The 22,830-nt window shown below is 40.9% G+C and overlaps 1 protein-coding gene across 7 annotated transcripts; it reads left to right on the top strand.

The window, feature by feature from the left end:
• The first annotated feature begins 1,013 nt into the window (after window positions 1–1,013).
• Window positions 1,014–22,830, top strand: ANP32E (acidic nuclear phosphoprotein 32 family member E). Of its 7 annotated transcripts, none has more exons than XM_064588477.1 (7): window positions 1,014–1,035; window positions 8,329–8,478; window positions 9,082–9,204; window positions 10,149–10,314; window positions 12,486–12,661; window positions 18,838–18,964; window positions 20,460–22,830. In XM_064588477.1, exons 2-7 carry the CDS (start codon window positions 8,419–8,421, stop codon window positions 20,528–20,530), a joined length of 723 nt encoding a protein of 240 aa, XP_064444547.1. In that variant the 5' UTR covers window positions 1,014–1,035; window positions 8,329–8,418; the 3' UTR covers window positions 20,531–22,830. The 7 variants fall into 7 exon arrangements, 6 of the variants coding, with proteins under 6 accessions (XP_064444547.1, XP_064444550.1, XP_064444546.1 ...); XM_064588476.1 differs by lacking the exon at window positions 1,014–1,035 and adding an exon at window positions 5,066–5,501; XM_045896742.3 differs by lacking the exon at window positions 1,014–1,035 and adding an exon at window positions 5,070–5,501 and having other exon boundaries at window positions 18,910–18,964.

The raw sequence follows: 22,830 nt of genomic DNA, 5'->3' as shown, positions 1-22,830 counted from the left end.
TTTCTTGGAAGACCACTCAGTGCGCTCATTTGCCTAAAAGTTTATGCACTTCAGCTCTGGGATGTTTTCTCACATTTTTCTTTGATAATTTTGTTTTATATGTTCTCTTCTGAAACTCCTATTAATTGTATGTTGAACCTTCTGGACTGGCTCTAATATTCCCAACTTTTTCCTTCTATTTTCCATCTTTTTACTCCTTATTTATTTATTTTAAGTAATCTCTGCACCCAATTGGTGCTTGAACTCATCACCCCAAGATCAAGAGTTGCATGCTGACTGAGCCAGCCAGTCTCCCACATCTTTTTGCTTATTATTCTATTTTCAGGGAGATTTGCTCAACTTTATCTGTTACCCCTATTGAATTATTAATTTCTGCATTCATATTTTTAATTTTCATAAGCTCTTTCTTCCATGAATGTTCTTTTTTTTTTTGACAGAGACAGAGAGTACAAGCAGAGAGAGGGGCAGGCAGAGGGAGAGGGAGTTGCAAGTTCCCTTCTGAGCAAGGAGCCCGTCGCAGGACTCAATCCCAGGACCCCGGGATCATGACCTGAGCCAAAGGCAGACGCCTAACGGACTGAGCAACCCAGGCACCCTCCTTTTTTTTTTTTTTTAAGATTTTATTTATTTATTTGAGAGCGAGAGCATGAGATGGGGAGGGGGGAGACAAGCAGAGGGAGAGGGAGAGGAAGGAGCAAACTCCCCGCTGAGCAGGGAGCCTGATGCGGAACTCAATCCCAGGACCTGGAGATCTTGGCCTGAGCTGAAGGCAGACGCCTATCCAACCGAGCCACCCCGGTGCCCCATGAATGTTTTTTTTATAGCACTATTTTCTTTTACTTTCACAAATACATTATCTTTTATGTATTTTTTTAAGATTTTATTTATTTATCTGAGACAGAGAGAGAGAGCACAAGCCGGGAGAAGGATCAGAGGAAGAGGGAGAAGCAGGCTCACCGATGCGGGCCTTGATCCTAGGGTCCTGGGATCATGACCTGAGCCGAAGGCAGAAGCTTAACCGACTGAGCCACCCAGGTACCCCAAATTCTCTGCCTCTTAAAAAGAAGTTTCAAGTTAGTTTTTTGGAAGTAATTTTGTTACCAAGTTTACAAATTTCTTTTAAGACAACTATTTGTTACTTGTGCTACTGGGAGAATGCAGTGATGCAATAATTCTTAGATTGCAAAATCTAAATCATTTGTATTTGCTATTGCAATATGGATTTATTTCTGGGAGACTTACTCTTCTAATTTTGTTTGACTTTGGTTAATGTTAAAACTAGGTTGTACGATGTTAACATATAAAGAGGTGACTCAAACTGGAAAATCTCAACCACAAATTTTAAATTTTTGCAGCTATTCCACCAAATTTGTTTTTTACATAGCAATAATAAAAAATGTACTGTAATAATGTGTATGCTTCCTACTTCTGCATTTACTAACAATTCCTAAAGTGAAAAGGATCTCAAATTAGAGAAAGAATAGAATTGGAAAAATTGAATTGGAGTGTTCTGAGCCACCCTCTCATTCATTCCTGGAAGATGTAGGGTAGTTCAATTATTTTTTAGTATTGGTGTCAATCAAAATCTTTTCTCAAATCTGATAAATATCTCCAACTAAGGTTTAATAGAATAATCAAGTTTACTTATTAGTTATCCTGGAGTCTTTGTATCTCAACAGGGGTCATAATATCAAATATCTGGCATTTTGGGCATCAGTATGGAGTAAGAATATTTCAGGGAGCAGAACATTCTGTGCATTCATGAATTAAACAGGATTATAATGGTCCCCTTTGGAAAAATATTTTGACTTTGATCACAGGAACTGGATTTGAGATTTATCTTTACAAATTACTAATCTTAGGACCTTGGGTATACCTTGTTTAGTTATCTATTGCTCTTTTTTTTTTTTAAAGATTTTATTTATTTGACAGAGAGAGACACAGCGAGAGAAGGAACACAAGCAGGGTGACTGGGAGAGGGAGAAGCAGGCTTCCCGTGGAGCAGGGAGCCCGATGCAGGACTCGATCCCAGGACCCTGGGACCATGACCTGAGCCGAAGGCAGACGCTTAACGATTGAACCATCCAGGCACCCAGTTATCTACTGCTCTTGTTTAGTTATCCATTGTAATAAGTCACCTCGAAACTGAGTAGTTTAAAATAACAATCATGCTTTATTTACTCAAGATTTCAGGGGGAATAAGGGACACCTGGCGGTTAAGTGTCTGCCTTTGGCTCAGGTCATGATCCTAGGGTCCTGGGATTGAGCCCTGCATCAGGCTCCTTGTTCAGTGGGGAATCCTGCTTCCCCCTCTGCCTGCTGCTCCCCTTGCGTGTGCTCTTTCTTTCTCTCTCTGACAAATAAATAAATAAAAACTTAAAAAAAAAAAAAAGATTCCAGGGGCCATAAGTCCTTCATTCCTGAAGGAAAATCTGGATGGTACATCATGGTGGTCACCACAGGATCTGCGGCTTTTGGTAGAGAGACTCAGCCTTCTTGTCACAACTTGGCATGAGGAAGTTGGGGAATAAATGCTCCATCCTTACAGTCCTCCAGACTTCTGATCTCCTACCAGTGCTCTCTCCTAGGGACCAAACCCAGGAAGTCATAGGACTCTGTGGGTTTTGAGTCACAGAGCAGGGTGAAGAGTGGATCTGGAGGGGCAACAGAAGATATTCAGCAGCAGAAGATGAGTCTAGCTTTTGAACATTAAAGGCATATTGAGTTAAATAATATCCTGATGCATGCTTCTTATTGGTGGATTAGAGTGTTCTGAGCCACCCTCTCATTCATTCCTTTCCTTGCTCCTTTGCTTTCATCCACCTCCTGATAAGTTAACCTCACTTTTCATTCTACCATTTAAAATAAACTCTGCCTCATTACTTCAGCTTAAAACATGTTCTAGTTCATGAGTTTGGCTTTTCTCCTGACTCTATTTTATTTTTTCATCCTTCATTCAGCTCCATACACCCACCTACTAGCCTGGTAATATTCTTCATCCAACCTCTTCCCAGGCACCTTTCTTTCCAAGCACCAGCCCTCTGGAGAATCTTTCTTCCCCCAGCCTCTTATCCTGGCTTCTTGATTAAGACTAGAAAGAGGTAGGTTTAAAGGTACTGAGGTAGGGCACATGAGAGATGACATGAAGGTGGAGACCAAGGGTATGAGGGGAAGGTTCAGTTTGGTGGATCTCTGTCTATGCTTACTACAGTGTGCTTTGTGAAGCTATTATCCAAGGGTGAAATGAATTCATGGCCTGTCCTCACATTCATTACTTCCAACATACTCTCCCATTCTGTCTAATATATTCTGATAAAGTCCTACCATTTAACTTCAGTAATCATCTCTTCCTTGAAACTCTTTGGCTTCCATACATTTCTGCCCCCGGATTCACTTCATTCTTTTCTACCTGTTCCTCAGTTTCTTCGACTACTTTGGTAGACAATCCCTCTCTCCTCTTTCCCCTCAATCACATTTTTCTCCCCTTTGCCTGATAGCCTTATTAAATATATTCTCTACGGGAATCTTATTTTTTTTCTCATAGCCTCAACTATCACTCATATGTGTATGACTCCTAAATCTGAATCTCCTTCCTGAACTCTCTTTGGGATTCCATTCCAGAGTTCCAGTGGCTGGTGGGATGAGACCACAGCACTTCTTCCCAAGCTGGTACTAAAATGTGCTTTCAGGTTTCTTTTTATCCTTTTTTTTTTTTTAACTCGTCCTCAATCTGTTTTGGTTGTTTTCATATCATCCTGGCTTCCTTTAGCCCGTGTTAAAACAAACTTAACTAACTCCAAATTGCCCTGCAGAGATGTCATTTTATACCAAAAGCTCTCCCTCTCCCGTTTTCATCTTCACAAAATTTCCTTTTCAAGAACTCAAAGGAAACACTTATCCAGAAGACAATCACTATTTTATTTTCCTTTAAAGTATTTAACATGCTAACTACCAAATATTTACATTTTAAACGTAAGCCTAATTGAGGAGCTGTGTGTCTCTGTGTGGGAGGAGGAGGGATAGTGGCAAAGTGTTGAGGAGTCTGTTTGAAACCCTACGGTCTCTAACCGGAGAAACCGAAAACATAGCAAACAAGCACTCCACTCTGAGAGGGGTTGGACTAATTCACCCACTTTCTTCCCCAAATCATTTGGAATTTCTTTGGGCATTTATCCGGAGAATGGTGTAAGGGATTGAAAGGACAAATTTAAGCAAGAACTAAGAAGTTAGACTCTCAAGACAAAATTAAAAAAAAAAAAAGATCATTCTTATCCCGCTCTTTTATATCTCACATTCATAGACTTTTAAAAGCACATTTAACCTACAGGTATCCAAGGAAACCGACCAAAGGGAAATTAGAAAGGAGAAGCATTGCAGTACCATTTCTATGCGAATTAATGTCTGATTTTCACTAGTCCAGCACTGTTTTTTCCTCCCACGTCTTGGTGTTTATTACAGCAACAATTACCTCAGTAACAATTCCTCCAGGCTAGTTTTGTTTAAAGGTGCCTAATTTACATAATTCACCCAACTGTTTTCAAAAACGTTCAGTCCTTCATGTTGGAAGTTAAAATACTATCTTTATCTCGCGTCTGGTTCTGCACCAGAAGCTTATCCCCAGCCGGGCAGTGCCACGAAAGCTCATGTGCACCTTGGCCGCAAGGTGCTTTAAAACAGCCAAGAGCCGGTGCGTGTTTGTGTGCCAGATTATGAGTCCTGCAACCTGGGTACATAAGAAGGATGCTTTCTCCCTCCCTTTCACACTAAAAACAAAACAAATCCAGCAGGTATCAAAACCGTCCGAACGCCTAGGGAAAGCGCGCCAACCACACAAAGAAAAGGCGGGGGGCTACTGGGATTCAAAATCTTTTCCCCAGGACGAACACCCTCCCGGACCTATCGGAGTTAACTGCGCGCTTGGTCGTAGCCAATAGACACAGCGCTTCTGGTTCAGGTCCACCCTGAAGACTGATGGACATTAATGCAGCCCAATGAAACAGTGTGATGCTAAAGAATTAACCAATACATTCGGAAGGTGGGTGGAGTGTAGGCCAGGGGGTTGGCGGTGCCGTGTCATGGAGGCTCAGTCTCAGAGCAGCCATTGAAGGGGAAGGAACTGCGGTGTGTGTGTGTGTGCGCGCGCGCGCGTGTGTGTGTGTGTGCGTGTGTGTGTGTGCGCGTGTGCGCGCGCGCGTGTGTGTGTGCGTGTGAGTGCGCGCGAGTGTGTGGACAAGGAGGTGGGGGCAGCCGAGTTAGAGTCCCAACTCCTTGGACTCCATTTGCTATTCTCTTCTTTCTCCCCCACACCTATCTGGAGGTGGTGGGCGTTTATATTTGCTTTTCTTTTCATTCATTTCCAAATCTTTTAAAATTTAAGGGTTGGGGGTAGTGGGAAAGGCAGGAAAGGGTAAGGGAAGGGAGTAGTAGCAGAAGAGCAGGAGGAGGACATGGAGATGAAAAAGAGGATTAACCTGGAGTTAAGGAACAGAGCCCCGGAGGAGGTGAGATGACTCAGCCCCCTCCCCTTCCCCACCAGACCTGTATTCAGAGGATCGGGTTGCTGGGGGTCGGGTGGGTGTGTGGGGAGGGGTAATGAATTAACCCCCACCTGGGGTTAGGGTTGGGGGGGATATTTAATTTTAAGTGTTAAATCATTAAAATCTACTTAAAATGGCGAAGGGTTTAAGTTTCTAGGGGCGTTTTTGTGTGGCTGGGGGCTTAGCCTCTTTAGGCTCTCTTCAGGTCGGGAGTCCAGGCCTGGTGGGGGCGGGAAGCGGAGTGCTGGGGGCCGCTCCGCCGCTTGGTTCCCTCCTCCTCCCAGGCGCCGGCGGCGTGGGCGCGACCCCCCAGTCCCACTCGCCCCTGCCGCAGCCGTCGTCACCTGAGAAGTTAGTCTAACTTTTCTGCAGTGCTGCCAACTCTTTCTTTTTTGGGGGGTGTCCCCGGGCTCGAGGCCGCGGGTGTGTGACGTCGCGCCGGGCGCGGGCTGGGGTCCCTGGCGGGGTCTGAGGACCGCCCGCGGCCGGCGGCGCCCACTCCCCCGGGAAGCGGCGCGCGCCGACCGCCGCCGGGCGGAATCTGGGTCAGCGGTCGCTTCCCCGGCCGCGGGTAAGTTTTGGGAGTCGTCGCAGAGACCGGAGGTGGGGAGGGGACGCGAGGCGTAATCCTCTTCGTGCCCCCGCGGTGTGACGATATTCGGCGTGTCGTATCGTAGTGGCCGCAACTCCGAATTTGATCCCTGGAGAAGCTTTCACAAAACTCAACAAATCGGTCGTAGTAGTTCTGTGCTTTAAAGATGGATTCGGCGAAACTAAATGATGCGCTCTTGCTGCTGTCGCCTTAGTTAAAGAGACGGCCTTGGGAGGGGCCACGTGAGGCTGGTCGCGGTCAACTTTTCGGGGGTCGGACGGGAGGCGTTTCCGCCTCCTTTTCGAGGGCGCCTTCTCGGCTTCCCCCAGCCCTTCCCGCCCGGGGCGGAGGGGCTGGGAACCCGGCCCGGGAGGCGACCCGTCTTTCTCTTGAGGAGTCCCCGCCGCCTGTGGGGTTTTCCGTGGGTCGGAGCGGCTGGTCGCAAGAGCGGGGCGGGTGGCCAGCGAGGAACCTCGCACTTCAGACCGCAGGGAAAAGCGTCAAGAGTCTTGTTAATTGCGGCCTCTGAAATAAACACTCGAAGTGGAATATCAGGGATGTAGTTGTTTTCAGCAGGGGCGGGGGTGGTGCCTGTGCAAACCAGCGCAGAAGATGAGTAGGGTCTGTGGGGGGGGCTGTGGCGGCGTGCGGAGTGGGAACCCAAGGTCTTCATGTACTTTGTTTTCTTTATGTATCCCTGAAATTAGCAAAGGGCAAGGAGAAGGAAACAGTCGCTACTATCATCCCAGAGAGATCTGGGAGTTTTCTAGGGCCTACTCTTTGGGGGCTTCAGGAAAACAAAATCAGACTTTAAAAACTGCCTCTCAGGAGCACACATTTAGAATGCTTTTGTATGTCTTGGGTTGGAAAAGTAGATTTGCTCCCCCTTTACCCTCTTTCATTTACCTACCCTACCAGTAGTAGTTTCCTTTCCAATTTTGGGGAGTGCCAGAGGTTGCCTTTTTGCAGCCTCTCCTTCCTCCCCTATGGTGTAATAACGGTCTCTTATATTTGTATAGCTCTTTACAGTTTACAAAACACTTACTGTGTTTATCATTTACTTTTCTCCTTCGGACAGACTTGTAAGGTGGATTGTATTGTTGTAGAATCCAAATTAGCAAACCGAGTCCCAGGGCAGTGAAGTTATTTACTCAAGTGGAAGAACTGGTTTTCTGACGCCAAATACCCGCGTTCTCCTCCGCTCAGCTGGACTAGGAGTCAGAAGATTGAGAATGGAGGCACAGCTCTGTCATACTAACTGGATGACCCTAGCCAAGTCATTCTTATTCTTACCCTTTGGGCCTTGGCTTCCTTACCTCTAAACAGGAGATCATAGGCCTTCTCTGGTCTCTCAAATAATTATTTCAAAGTCATATTCAGATAGAGAAGGTGGCATTCCTTGTTAAGTTTTTAGCCCTCAAAATTCCTCAGACATATTTTTGCATTGGGAGTAGAGATCCAGGGTCTCCTGTCTCCCCCTTAGATTAAGTCCTTTTAGGTGCACACCAGCAAGTTTTGTTCTACAGCTCTGACCTAATAGGAGGATGCACCCCCCCCCCCCCCACCATAGGGAAAAGTCCGCAAAATGCTACCAGGGTGTTACAGAGAAATAACATTTTGTCAAGGATGTATTGTTCTGGGTCACATTGTTTGGCCCTGCTATTAAGAACAAATAACCTCCCTTAGCCAGCTTTCTCAGAATGAGCTTTCTAACATTTCTTCATGAAGGGTAACAAGGTATTTTTGAGTTATGGTGGCATTTATCAACCAAAGATAAGGGGGTTTAAACTTGAAACGTGAATAAAATAGTTTCCTTTTTTCTCCCTGCTGTTTTAGGGCAGCTCACTTGAACCCTTTCCCAGTAGCCTAGTCATCCCCTCACTGCATAAATATATGCCCTAATATTGAGAATCCTCATCAGGGGCAGAAGTAAGTTTCACATGGGACCTTTTTCAAAGTTTTATTTTTTATGCATCAGTGATTTGAGCAGGCATTGAACTTCTTGGTCTAAGTTTAAATTTAAAAGGTTAACTTATAATGATGACTTTAGGTTGTCTTTCAGTTTTTGGTGGGGGAGGAGAGAAAGAATCTTTGTAATGGGATTGATGGTTTTAATATTCACATTTCCAGTGTGTCTTGACCCAGGTCTTTTGCTAAACAGACTGCGAAGTAAAGAATCATTCATTTTCTGTCTTACAGGTGACAGAGTTAGTCCTTGATAATTGCCTGTGTGTCAATGGGGAAATTGAAGGCCTGAATGATACTTTTAAAAAACTAGAGTTTCTGAGTATGGCTAATGTGGAACTAAGTTCACTGGCCCGGTTGCCTAGCTTAAATAAACTTCGAAAGGTAAGTTGGTATTAAGTGTGAAATCATCATAATTTTGATGCCAAGGGCTAATATGTCTAGGTTTTGGCCAAATGAAACAACCATTCTGCCTTTTAATTAGAAGATTCTAAATTTCTAGAGATAAGAAAATGGGTTATGTAGGATTTTAGAATCAGCTCTAATACCGCTTTTAGAAATTTAAACTTAATAATGAAATTGTGTTTGACATGAATTTGGGTTTAATATCTATCAAATGTTTTTCTCTGAAACATAAAATCTATCTGTAACACATCTGGAGCCAAACTTAGAAGCTTGTTATGTAGGATTTCTAATATATTATTTGGTGATTATAGGTGGGAGTTTGGAAGTTAATAATTTGTGACAGTCTCTTGAAGCCAGAGAGAATGACAGTTGTTTTTCTTCTTCAGATTGATATATTTTAAAAATCTGGGGATGCCTGGTTAGCTCAGTCAGAAGAGCATGCGACTCTTGATCTCGGGGTTGTAGGTTTGAGCCCCACATGGGGTGTAGAGGTTATTTAAAAAAATAAAAAAACTTAAAAAAAAATCTGATCTGCCCTAAGCTTTCACCATTGTTTGTTTTTTCTCCATGTTGAATATATAGTTGGAACTTAGTGACAATATAATTTCTGGAGGTTTGGAAGTCCTGGCAGAGAAATGTCCAAATCTTACCTACCTCAATCTGAGTGGAAACAAAATCAAAGATCTCAGTACAGTAGAAGCTCTGGTGAGTGGAAGGTCTCTGGACTTGCTCTTTTTTGGTTGATTTTCTGAGATTTGCTTGTGTTTTATTTTACTGATTTATATTTCACTCTTTGAAACTTCTGAAATTTCTTATATGTTTTTATCTAGATGGTTATTGCTTTCCTTTCTCTTAGAGTAAAACATTCAGATAAATCTGTGAGAAATTTATTTTATCGTTAACTTCAGGAGTTGAATATCTGGTTTCAAACTTCCCAGTATTTTCTTAAATTCTATTCTTTTTCCTTCCTTCTTGATTTTTTTTGTTTTTTGAGTTATTTTATTATTTGCTCCTTTGTTTCCTGGTATGAGATGAAGTGAAACTCAGAAAATTGTTGCTCCAATTTTAAAAAAGCTTGGGAGGAGGAGGTTGAAAGTATTGACAACAAGCTTGACAGGATTTAAGCTAACCACATTATTGTTGTTGCCTATTTATGCACATATCTGGTCAACAAAATACATTGAGTGGCTACTATAGTAAGGCACTAAGCGAGGTGCTGGAGATTCAGTGGTGAACAAAACAAAGTTCCTACTCTTGCGGAGTTTATGTACAGGGCCTCCTTAAGAGAATTGATGTGGGGGGCGCCTGGGTGGCTCAGTTGGTTGAGCGTCTGCCTTTGGCTCAGGTCTTGATCCTGAGGTCCTGGGATCAAGCCCCACATCACGCTTCCTGCTCAGTGGGGATCCTGCTTCCCTTCTTCTCTTCTCCCCACCCCCGTCATGCTCGCTCGCTTGCTCACTCTCTCAAATAAATAAATAAAATCTTTAAAAAAAGAAATAATTGATACAATAGCCCTTCATTATAAAATTTGAAAAATCCAAAAATCAGCCTTTTGATTTCAAATATATGTTTTCTGGTTCATGAATTAAAAAGAAATAACATAGTATTTAAAATCTCAAAATGTAAGTTTTAACTTTTTACTTTTCCAGCAAAATCTTAAAAATTTGAAAAGTCTTGACTTGTTTAACTGTGAGATCACAAACCTGGAAGATTACAGAGAAAGTATTTTTGAACTGCTGCAGCAAATCACTTACTTAGATGGATTTGATCAGGAGGATAACGAAGCACCAGACTCAGAAGAGGAGGATGATGAGGGTAATCATTCTTAATGCTTATAAATATAGGCTCCAGCCTAGCCATGCACTTTAGATTGGGCCTGGATATTTGGGTGTTGAAAAAAAAAGATAGTAAGACAAGAAAAATTACAAATCCACAGCCCTAATCCTGTATTTCTTCTTTTAGATTTCTGATAGGGGAATTTAATGATTATTATACTATCAAGCTCTGTGAAATTTTATATCTGTATAAACTTGTTTAACCACCACCTAGTAAAAGTGGGAACTTTTAAAATAGTACGTTTTTTTAAAAAAAAGGAATCATTCCTTATAGTATTATCCATAATAATTAAGAAATAGAAACAACCTGAATGGCCTGTCAACTGATGGATAAATGAAATGTGATATATCCATACAATGAAATATTATTCAGTCATAAGAATGAATGAAGTACTGATACATGTTATGGCATTGAAAACATTCTATGTAGTGAAAGAAGCCAGACACAAAAGGCCACATTTTGTGTGACTCCATTTGTATGAAATGCCTATGAATAGGCAAATTCATAGAAACAGAAAGTAGAGTAGTGGTTGCCAGTGGGTGAGAGGAGAATGGGGAGTGACTATGAATGACTATGAGTTTTTTCGAGGTTGGGGGGGGGTGGTGATGGAAATGTGTTAGAATTAGGTGATGAATATATATTATTGGATAAATGGGTGACTAACAGATGATGGAATGGCTGTTATTAGTAATGGGACACTGTTTGTTACTCTTGGTTGAAAATTTTTTTACTGTAAAAAGAAATCTGATGGATAAACAATATTAGAAAATGATAGAATGATAGAGAAGCGGGTTTTGAAGTGTCCACAAGGTAAAACAAACTTTAATGCATGTAATGTTTCGATGAAAATCTATACATTGGAAATATTTCAGTATTTAGAAACCATATTTCGGGGTGTCTGGGTGGCTTAGTCGGTTAAGCCTCTGCCTTCAGCTCAGGTCATGATCCCGGTGCCGGGATCGAGTCCCACATCGGGCTCCCTGCTGAGCAGGGAGTCTGCTTCTCCCTCTGCCCTTCCTCCTGCTTGTGCTCTCTCTTGGTTGCTCTCTCTCTCAAATAAATAAAATCTTAAAAAAAAAAAAATAGAAACTATATTTCTCAAGGCACCTGGGCAGTTCAGTTGGTTAAACGTCTGCCTTCAGCTCAGGTCATGATCCCAGGGTCCTGGGATCGAGCCCCACATCATCGGGCTCCCTGCTCAGTGGGGAGTCTGCTTCTCCCTTTTCCTCTGCCCCTACCCCCAGCTTGTTCTCTCTCTCTCTCAAATAAATAAATAAAATCTTTACTTTTTTTTTTTTTTTTAAGATTTTATTTATTTATTTGACAGAGAGAGACAGCAAGAGAGGGAACACAGCAGGGGGAGTGGGAGAGGGAGAAGCAGGCTCCCCACTGAGCAGGGAGCCCGATGCGGGACTCAATCCCAGGACCCTGGGATCATGACCTGAGCCGAAGGCAGACACTTAATGACTGAGCCACCCAGGCCCCCATAAATAAGATCTTTAAAAAGAAATAGAAACCATATTTCTCAAATAGTAAATATGGATGTTGTAAAAGGGAAATCTTTTTTAAAGATTTATTTATTTATTTTAGAGAGAGAGCATGGGCGCATCAGCAGGGAGAGGGGCAGAGGGAGAGTCAAGCAGACTTCCCACTGAATGTGGAGCCTGACTCACAACCCTGAGATCATGACCTCAGTTGAAATCAAGAGTCAGAAGCTTGGGCGCCTGGGTGGCTCAGTTGGTTAAGCGACTGCCTTCGGCTCAGGTCATGATCCTGGAGTCCCTGGATCGAGTCCCGCATCGGGCTCCCTGCTCAGCAGGGAGTCTGCTTCTCCCTCTGACCCTCCCCCATCTCATGCTCTCTGTATCTCATTCTCTCTCTCAAATAAATAAATAAAATCTTTAAAAAAAAAAAAAAAAGAATCTCTTTAATAAAAAAAAAAAAAAAAAAAAGAGTCAGAAGCTTAACCGACAGCCACCCAGGCACCCCTTGGAAGGGAAATCTTAAAAAAAGAAAATCACCCTGAGATACTTTCCATCTACCCATTGACTTAAGAGTTGGAGGTGATTGGGACAAGGGCAGGTAGGATCAACATACTAGCAAGAAACATTTGCTCAGCCGTTTGCTCGTCTTTTAAAATATTTTTAAAGATGGAGATGAAGATGATGAAGAGGAAGAGGAAGATGAAGCTGGTCCACCTGAAGAATATGAAGAAGAGGAGGAAGAAGAGGAGGATGAAGATGAGGATGAAGATGAAGCAGGCTCAGAACTGGGAGAGGGAGAAGAGGAAGTGGGCCTCTCATATTTAATGAAAGAAGAAATCCAGGTGAATAGGCACTTTTTATGTGCGCTGAAAATTAATTATTTAGGCATAGGGCCAAGTACTATAAATAGTGAGTTGTGTAGAAATCTGAAAGTTGTTCCTAACTTGTGGGTCTGAGTGTATCTGTCTGCCTGTCATTTTCCCCACTGTCCCCCAGCTCATACTGTATCCAGATAATCATAAACACCTACTGATTTTACCACCCAGATATCTTTCAAACCCATTCTGCCTGGAGCTGCATGCCACGGTATGGTAGAAACATTTTACAAAAGTTTCTGAGCCTCAGCTTCTGCATTTATAAAACTAAGATTGTATCAACCTCTTAGGCCTCTTTTAGGGATTTAACAAGATAATATGTGTAAAGTATCCAGTCCCTGGCACGTTGTAGGCACTCAGGACAGCTTTCCTTTCCCCGATGATTTCTTGCTTACGGTTTTGGAGTAGCTTTCCAAATGGTCTCTCTGAAGACAGTGTCACCACTTGGGTGTCTCCTTCACAGTGTGTGCTTGCATAGCCTGTGTGCAAATGTGATCATATCACTAGCCTGCTTGAAACACTTCAGTGTTTCCCTGTTGCCATCCAGGCATACAAGGCCCATCATTATCTAGCCCCTGCTTCCTTCTCTAGTGTCTTCTCCCTCAGTACCAAATTAAATTGTCACACCAAGCTATTTCTTGCCTTTCTGTCTGTAGATACATTGTTTACTCTTATCTGAAATGACTTTACCCATGCTCTCTGATGAACTTTATTTTCTTTTTTACGGAGGTAAACGTAAGTATCGTTGAAGCCGGGAAAGTACACTGATTTTATGTACATGTTCATGACATTTTACTGTTGTATATACTTGTGTGACTGACACCCAGATCATGCTTTGTGAACGCTTTAAAAACTCAGTTCTGGCGTTGTCTCATTATTGAAGCTTTCTGTAACTTTTTATAGGTAATCACTCCTTCCTCCGTTATCTTTGATTCGCAGTTAGTCTTCTGTTGCCTGTAGACACTTTTGTAAAAACTTGTTTATTTGGCCACGTTCTACTAGATGGTGAGCTCCTTAAGGGGAGGGTCATCCGTCTTTGTATCTCAGCATCTAATACATTGACAGGGACATAGTAAGCTCACAGGAAGTTTCAGTTGACTTGAACAAATGATCTTTCGCCCATGGGAATTACTATTTTCTTGTAATGTTTTTAAATTACTGAGTTTTGTTTTCATAGTTAAAGTTTTTTTTTAAAGACTGTATTTATTTATTTGAGAGAGAGAGAGAAAGAGAGAGTGCACATGAGTGGGGGGAAGATCAGAGGGAGAAGCAGACTCCCTGCTGAGCAGGGAGCCTGATGGCAGGACTCGATCCCGGGACTCTAGGATCATGACCCGAGCTGAAGGCAGTCGCTTAACCAACTGAGCCACTCAGGCGCCCCATAATTCAAGTTTTTATTATTAAAAATAATACCTCTTATTTAGACTAGAAATTGTTAGTGTATTCTTATTTGTTCTTCTTATGACTTTTACATTGGTTAGATAGATAATATCACTGATCATTGATAATTTTTTTCTGATACCATTTTAATTATGAAACTAATGTGGAAAAAATAGAACTTAAACTTGTTTGGGGATTAGTGAGTTGGCAGCTGTCCAATAATGAAGAACAGCACTTTAAGCATTCATAGAGAGGGGCGCCTGGGTGGCTTAGTTGTTAAGCGTCTGCTTTCGGCTCAGGTCATGATCCCAGGGTCCTGGGATCGAGCCCCACATCGGGCTCCCTGCTCCGCGGGAAGCCTGCTTCTCCCTCTCCCACTCCCCCTGCTTGTGTTTCCTCTCTCTCTGTCAAATAAATAAATAAAATCTTAAAAAAAAAAAAAAAAAGCATTCATGCTTGTTCAGTTTACTGGCAGTATACAGCTTGAATATTTTTCCCTTAAGCTTTATTTATTTATTTGTCAGAGAGGTAGAGCGAGAGCGAGAGAGCACAAGCAGGGGGAGCAGCAGGCGGGGGGGGGGGGGGCGGGCTCGATCCCAGGACCCTGGGGTCATGACCTGAACCGAAGGCAGATGCTTAACGACTGAGCCACCCAGGCATCCCTCCCCTAAGTTTTAAGTTATTTAGTAAAATAATGGACTCATGTTATTTTGCATTTGGCTTTTTTCTTTGCCAGTAATTCTTCATTAAGTCTAAATAGTATTAAGTAGTTTAAAAATGACTTTCAACCAACTGTAGATATTGTGTTTATCATTCCATTGAATATTGGGGAATACTAACTAAAAGTGACCTAGTCAGGGCACCTGGGTGGCTCAGTCTTTAAGGTCTACCTTCGGCTTCGGTCATGATCCCAGGATCCTGGGATGGAGCCCCACATTGGGCTCCCTGCTTGGCAGGAAGTCTGCTTCTTCCTCTGCCTCTCCCCCTGCTTGTGTTCCCTCTCTCTCCCTCCCTCTCTCTCTCCCTCTCTGTGTCGCAAAAGTGAATAAATAAAATATTAAAGAAAAAAGATTCTCTTAAAAAAAAATAAATAAAAGTGACATAGTCAAGTATAGAGCAAAAATCTCTGAGATGATACCCACAACATCAAGTCAGTGTAGTACCTGGCTAGCATGGACCAGAAGTTTTCAAACATGATGAAATGGTTTAGATATTTACAATGTTTTAAATATTTTTAAATAGTTATGTTTTAAACTTACTTTTAGAAGGTGAGAGTCTGTAGAAGCTTCTGAGACTATTGAGATTTAAAAAGAAAGTAGAAGGAGATAGGAATGGGATTTGAGTAGCTGTTTTTGGTTTGAGAATTATTTTTATTTGTTACTCTTCAGAGGTAAGAAATTAATATGTATAAATATACATATTAATTTAATATAAAGAAGGGCTTTATGTGTGTAGTATATTTCTTTAAAAATGGGAATGGGGAGGGGTGCCTGGGTGGCTCAGTCGCTTAAGCAACTGCCTTCAGCTCCGGTCATGATCCCAGGGTCCTGGGATCAAGCCCCACATCGGGCTCCCTGCTCTGCGGGAAGCCTGCTTCTCCCTCTCCCATTCCCCCTGCTTGTGTTTCTGTTCTGTCTCTCTGTCAAATAAATAAATAAAAATCTTAAAAAAAAAAAATAAAAAAAGAATGGGAATGGGGGCTTTAGAAGAATTGGGAATTGTGATCCCTCTGTACTATAGAGTACAATGAGGAAACATGTTCTTTCCCATTAGTTAGGAAAAGACCATAGTTTCTACTGAACAAGACTTTGGTGAAAGCCGAGTTTTTATTGAGGAATGTTACCTCATAGATGATATTAAAAACGAAAGGCTTAGATGATAGCTGTACTTGCGGTGAGCAAAGCTTAAGGTGCAAACTTGTTGAATCACCATGTTGTACACCTGAAGCTAAGGTAATGTTGTGTGTCAGCTATACTTCCATTTTTAAAAAGGCTTACAACCATCAGTCAATTAATCTAACCATATTTTGTTAAAACAAAATCCAGAGAAGCAATTAGCTTTTGAGACTTGGACGTTTTTAAATTATCAAAGAATAAATGTGATTAATATCTCAAGTGTTTTTTTAAAAAATCACAAATATTTAAACATCCTCATTTATCATTCTCCACAGATCTGAGATGTTTAAAATGTGTCCCTTGTCTTTATTTCTCTCTCTCTTTTTTCTTTCTTTCTTTTCCCCTCCCCTTCCTTCCTCTTCCCTGTCCCCTCTCCCTTCTACCTTCTCTTCCTTTCTTTTCTTCTTTAGTTTAAAGCTTTAGGTTCTCCTGATTTTTATTGTGATTCCTTTTTATACTATTGGCTACCCCATTTATTCCTTCTCCTCCTTATATCTTGATGGTGTTCTGGTATAGGATGCTTTTCAGTGTTTGAATTGATTGTATAAGATTGATTTCTGATATAAATGTCGTGCATTCGGGTTTCTCAGGGGATTCTAGCTATGTGCTGGGAAATTAGGTTCTGTTGAGTATCTCTAGACACAAATGGGGCTGTGGATACTGTGAAAAGGACGGGTTGTCCAAGTTTTTCCCTAACTACTCAGCAGTTCTTGACATTTGCCAATTAAAAGTATTTTGAAGGAGCAGTAAACTTTTGTGGGGCTGGAGGGGAGACCCTAGATTGGTTCCATTTTTTTCACACATATGGTAGAACTCAACTATTTGGAATATGGCGGTAAGTGTAAAAGGCCTCTGATTAGCCAAAATATAGCAACAGAAGACATTTTCTTTTCTTTCTTTTTTTTTTAAATTTTTTTATTTTTAAAGATTTTATTTATTTATTTGACAGAGACAGACACAGAGAGAGCAGGAACACAAGCAGGGGGAGTGGGAGAGGGAGAAGCAGGCTTCCCGCTGAGCAGGGAGCCCGATGCGGGGCTCGATCCCAGGACCCTGGGATCGTGACCCGAGCCAAAGGCAGACGCCCAATGACTGAGCCACCCAGGTGCCCCCCCCCTTTTTTTTTAAGATTTTATTTATTGGGGCACCTGGGTGGCTCAGTTGTTAGGCATCTGCCTTCGGCTCAGACACCTAACGACTGATCTACCCAGGCGCCCCTAAAAGACATTTTCTTTGTAGGAGAGTGTTCAAGCTGTTATTCTAAACCTATTTTCTCTTTTATATTCAGTTCTCTAATAAGCTTGTCAATCTATTTTCTGAATTCATAGCAGATTAAAATTGAAGTAGTAAAATTGAAAGGAGAAGGCATGAAAACTAGGAAAAGATACAATTCAAAGTAGAGGCCAGGGTCATTTTTTTTTAAATTTAATTTTATTTATTTATTTGAGAGAGAGAATGAGATAGAGAGACCATGAGAGGGGGGAGGGTCAGAGGGAGAAGCAGACTCCCCGCCGAGCAGGGAGCCCGATGCGGGACTCGATCCTGGGACTCCAGGATCATGACCTGAGCCGAAGGCAGTTGCTTAACCAACTGAGCCACCCAGGCGCCCCCAGGGTCATTTTTAATAGGAGAAAACCATCCTACGTATTTTGATAGGCTCTGAGGGAATCGGCAAATATATATTTTTTTAATTTTATTTATTTGAGACAGAGAGAATGAGAGAGAGAGAGCACATGAGAGGGGGGAGGGTCAGAGAGAGAAGCAAGCTCCTTGCTGAGCAGGGAGCCCGACGCGGGACTCGATCCAGGGACTCCAGGATCATGACCTGAGCCGAAGGCAGTCGCTTAACCAACTGAGCCACCCAGGCGCCCGGGAATCGGCAAATATTAATTAGTGTTATGTTCATGATCAAATCATTATGACTGATTATTCAAGAGAAAGGTTTTTTTTTTTTAAGATTTTATTGATTTATTTGACAGAGAGAGACACAGCGAGAGAGGGAACACAAGCAGGGGGAGTGGGGGAGGGAGAAGCAGGCTTCCCGCCGAACAGGGAGCCCGATGCGGGGCTCAATCCCAGGACCCTGGGATCATGACCTGAGCCGAAGGCAGACGCTTAACGACTGAGCCACCCAGGCACCCCAAGAGAAAGGTTTGTTAGGTTTAATATAAAACGGTAGACAGCTCCTTCCACAAAAATTGTAGATTAAGTTTTGTGATTTTTTTTGACATTGCTGTTTTGATATGTAGATTTTTAGATGTAGAAGGAACTTAGAGATCTTTCTAGATGAATACTTTCTTTTATTGAGTGGAAAACTGAGGTCCAGGGAAATTAAGCGACTTATTCAATGCATGTAACTATGTTGAGGCTAGGATTTGGGTAATTCCTATCTCACTCTATAAAATAGAAAACCTTTCTTTGAAATTGTCGAGTTACTGTGTCCATTATAGTAGCCACTGGGCACATTTGGTTATTTAAGTTAAAATTAAATAAAATGAAAAATTCAGTTCCTCATTTGTACTGGTCACATTTTACTTTATTATTTAAAGATTTTTTTATTTTTAAGTAATCTTTACACCCACTGTGGAGCTCGAACTCACAGCCTTGAGATCAAGAGTTGCATGCTCTACCGACTCAGCCAGCCAGACGCCCTTGTACTGGTCACATTTTAAATGCTCAGTAGCCACATGTGGACAGCACAGATACAGAACATTTCCGATGTTGCAGAAAGTTCTTTTAAACAGCATTGGTCTAAAACATAACTTACTTTCATAAACTAGATTTGGTTGGGTTCTTAAAAAAGACCTATGTAAGTTAGGCAGAGGTTGTCAGAACAAAGAATAACCATAGTTTTTTTGCTCTTGTTAGAATGTATTACTACCAAACAGTGAAAAGTGTGTCATGGATTTTTATTCTCAAACTGAATATTTGGTTTTCAAGGATGAAGAAGATGATGATGATTATGTTGAAGAAGGGGAAGAAGAGGAAGAAGAGGGTGAGTTACATTAGCCATAAAAAAAAATCCTAACATTAAAGTTATAGCTATTATTCACATACTTTAAAGAATGTGTTTATAATTCAAATTATTACTGGTCTCTGATTTGATTTTGGTAACATCGGGTGCCTTGAGAGGTGTAAAACCTTTTTTTTTTTTTTTTTTGAGAGAGAGCACGCAAGTGGTAGGGGGGTTTGGCAGAAGGAGAAGGAGAGAGAGAATCTTTTTTGTTTTTTTTAAGATCTTATTCATTTGAGACACAGAGATATATATAGAGAGAACATGAGCAGTGGGAGAAGCAGAGGGAGAGGGAGAAGCGGACTCCCCGCTGAGCCAGGAGCCCGATGTGGGGCTTGATCCCAGGACCCTGGGATCATGACCTGAGCCGAAGGCAGACACTTAACCATCTGAGCCACCTAGGCGCCCTGGGAGAGAGAGAATCTTAAGCAGGCTCCAAGCTTAGGGCAGAGCCGGATGTGGGACTCGATCTTAGGACCCTGAGATCATGACCTGAGCCGAAGGCAGACGTCTGGCTGAGCTAAGTCATCCCATACAACCTTTATAAAAGAGTAATTTTCTGGGGCGCCCGGGTGGCTCCGTTGGTTAAGCGTCTGCCTTTGGCTTGGGTCACGAGCCCGGTATCCTGGGATCGAGCCCCGCATCGGGCTCCCTGCTCAGCGGGAAACCTGCTTCTCCCTCTCCCTCTGCCTGGTTGTGCTCGCTCGCTAGCTCTCTGTGTCAAATAAAATCTTAAAAAATATATATATTAAAAAAGATTATTTATTTATTTATTTGACACAGAGAGAGAGAGGACAAGTAGGCAGAGCAGTGGGCAGAGGGAAAGGGAGAAGCAGGCTTCCCGCCGAGCAGGGAGCCGGATGCAGGGCCGATCCCAGGAGGCCGGGATCGTGACCCGAGCGGGAGGCAGACGCTTAACCGACTGAGCCACGCAGGCACCCATAAATAAATAATCTCAAAAAAAAAAAAAAGTAATTTTTTCAGGACATTCAATAATTTCATTAAAAAAAACACCAGCCTGTAACATTTATTTTCAAAACCGGTATGAAGAGATGAGATAACCTTGAGCTTAATTTATTATTTTCTTAGGTCTTTCATTTTGAAGAGGGTGAATGAAGCCTTATCTCTAAGAGAAGAGCAGTTGAACTCCCAGATAATGTTCTTTTCAGATTTGTTCTCTAGTACTCTTTACCTAGGTCTTTCAAAATAAATTTAAAAATTTACTAATGATTCTTTTAATGACAGACCCCTAGTTCTTGATCTGTACTTCATGATTTGGCCACAAGGGTGCACAGCAAGCTGTCATTATTTATGGATTTCTAAGTCTGTTAAGTGTTCAGTACACCGAGAGGAAACTTAACGTATAATTTTTTTATGGCATTAAGTTTTCAATAAGATAGATTCAAAACTGTAATTTAACAAATATTCATTTGTTAAAATTTAGTATTTTACAATTTTTCTTTCACTCTTCTTTCAGAAGAAGAAGGTCTTCGAGGGGAAAAAAGGAAACGAGATGCTGAAGATGATGGAGATGAAGAAGATGACTAGATCATTCTAAGACCAGATTCCCTAATGTTCCTGGGTGTGCAATAGAGTGATCACATCTTCTTTGTTTCTTCATGTACCATAGTGATCCCTACAGAAGATAACCTGTAACTTTTTATAGGAAAAGTGTGGTTTTACTATTTTTGCCTTATCATTCCAAATAAGATTTACTAGTCTGTTAATGATCATATTGTATGTAGAGAAAAAATTTTCCTTGACCCCATTGTGAAATTCCCTAGCAATTTATTTAGAATCTTCATTTTTCTCATTCAAACTCACTGTATTAGTTATTTTTAGCCCATAATTAAAACATGATCACTTTTACACAGGTGTAGTTTGGTGCATTTCATTCATAAGGTTATAAAGTTATTTATAAGTTAACTGAAATCACAGTCGGCTGGAATATGAAATGAAAATAGTCTCTTGACTAATAAGTTGGTTATATTTTTAGAGGTGACCCAGAGATCTTTAGTTTGAAGGCAATGACCTTTTTTGTTTTTGTTTTTGTTTGGCTAAGGGTATTTGGGTGCTTTTTTGTCACATAAGTAACTTAGAAAGTAGGAACAGAATACAAAGGTTCTATTCAACAATATAGTTCATGGCTTTTGTGGAGGCTTCTGAAACCTTTTAAGCCAGGTGACTAATAAGAGTTTGTTTTTGAAGGAAAAAATGCTTGTACTAAAGTTCAGAGACATGCAGGTGAGCTCTTTGTTTTTCTAGCTGAAAATCATGACATGCCAGTGGTTGTTAATTTTGTTTTGTTTTTAACTGCACGTTCTTTATTTTCCTCCCAGCAATTCTGTTATGATCACTTTCATTTTTTGTTTCACTCCCCTCCTTCTATCTCCAAAAAAAGTTGGGAAACTTATGGCTACCCAGGAAAACCTTTATTTAGTCTTTTATACCTCAACCACCTTTTCAGACTATCTCAGTTTTAAACAAGCTAAGTGAAAGAAATTGAGTATTTTTTGAAATATGAATATTATTATCAATACAGTTTTATGCAACAGATTCTGCTTTCTGTAAATCTCTCTTGGTTGACAAGATGTACAGGCTGTATTAATAGGGTGAAGAAAGAAAAGCAAAGGAAGCTTTCAGAAGCAGCATTGATGTTCCACGAAAGTCAGAACAATTGCCTCTTGATAATTAATCAAGTCAACTTTTTGTGAAGTTAGCTTCCGAAATGATTTAGATACCACACTGCAAAGTATTTCTAATTTTTCTGAGTAGAACCTTTAATTATTCTTCCTATAGTTTTAAGGTATTACCAGATACAGCATTTAATTGGAATATACTGGGCAGTTGGAAAAATATTTGAAACTAAATATTAAAATTAAGATTTGTTTTCAAGTGGAAATCCATTAAAAATAGAAAAATATCTGGGACGGGTGTGTTTCTTTATATGGCTACTAAATATAATAATATGAGTAGACAAGTACATCTCCCTTTTTGTTGTGGAGGCTCCGTGTTCAAGGCAATTGCTTTTTAAATCTTGGCTAAATTTTTTTCTGCTTTGTTTTGAATATCTAAGTTTTTTTAAAGTTAGCATCAGCAAATTAATTGAAGTTATACTTCTATACTGGGACACATTTAAATTACTGAGTAAAGAACTTCTTTTTTAGTTTCAGATGTATGACTTGGGGTTTTAAAGTAAAAATTACAAAGTTATTTGTGGGTAAACTAAAAAAGTTGCACAAGTGACTGAACTAAAACTCTTGGAATAAGTTCAGTGGGGGGATTGGAATCTCCAAAAGACTAACATTTTATTCCTTTTTTAACAGTTGAAATACCCTGTTTTAGTCCTTAAGAATTCTCATTGCATAGTATATGCCAGACTATAAAATACTTATTTTTAAAATGAAATCTATATATTGACTTTCTTATCAATCATCTTATTGTGCAATCAAAATTAGAGTTCTTTGGTTTGAAAACAACATTTAGAGCCTCCAAATAACTTTTTAAGACTTATTTAGCTTTGTGGGTGGTATTTTCATGCAAATAAGTAAGGGTGGGTTTTATATTTTGTAGAAGTTTTTGGTCCTATTTTAATGCTCTTTGTATGGCAGTATGTATATAGTGTGTTAAATTTCCTCAAAACTCTCCTTTAAAAACTTTGAAGTTAATACTTTTGTGCAACTGTGTTTTGAATAAAGCCATGACAGTGTTAAAAAAAAATGCAGCACTCCTGATTATTCTTTTATTGTTTTTGACTTCCCTGTTTTTTTTTTTCTGTGACTGCTGTAACTTAAAGTTTTTGAAATTGAATTGCTTCAAATAAATGGAAGATTTGTTGTTAATTATTA

Source organism: Mirounga angustirostris, unplaced genomic scaffold (assembly GCF_029215605.1).
Source record: "Mirounga angustirostris isolate CCGP_5_RB_7025 unplaced genomic scaffold, mMirAng1.0.hap1 SCAF_4, whole genome shotgun sequence".
Classification (NCBI taxonomy): Eukaryota; Metazoa; Chordata; class Mammalia; order Carnivora; family Phocidae; genus Mirounga; species Mirounga angustirostris.
The sequence above is the reverse complement of the archived record's forward strand: the minus strand, read 5'-3'. Positions and strand labels throughout refer to the sequence as shown.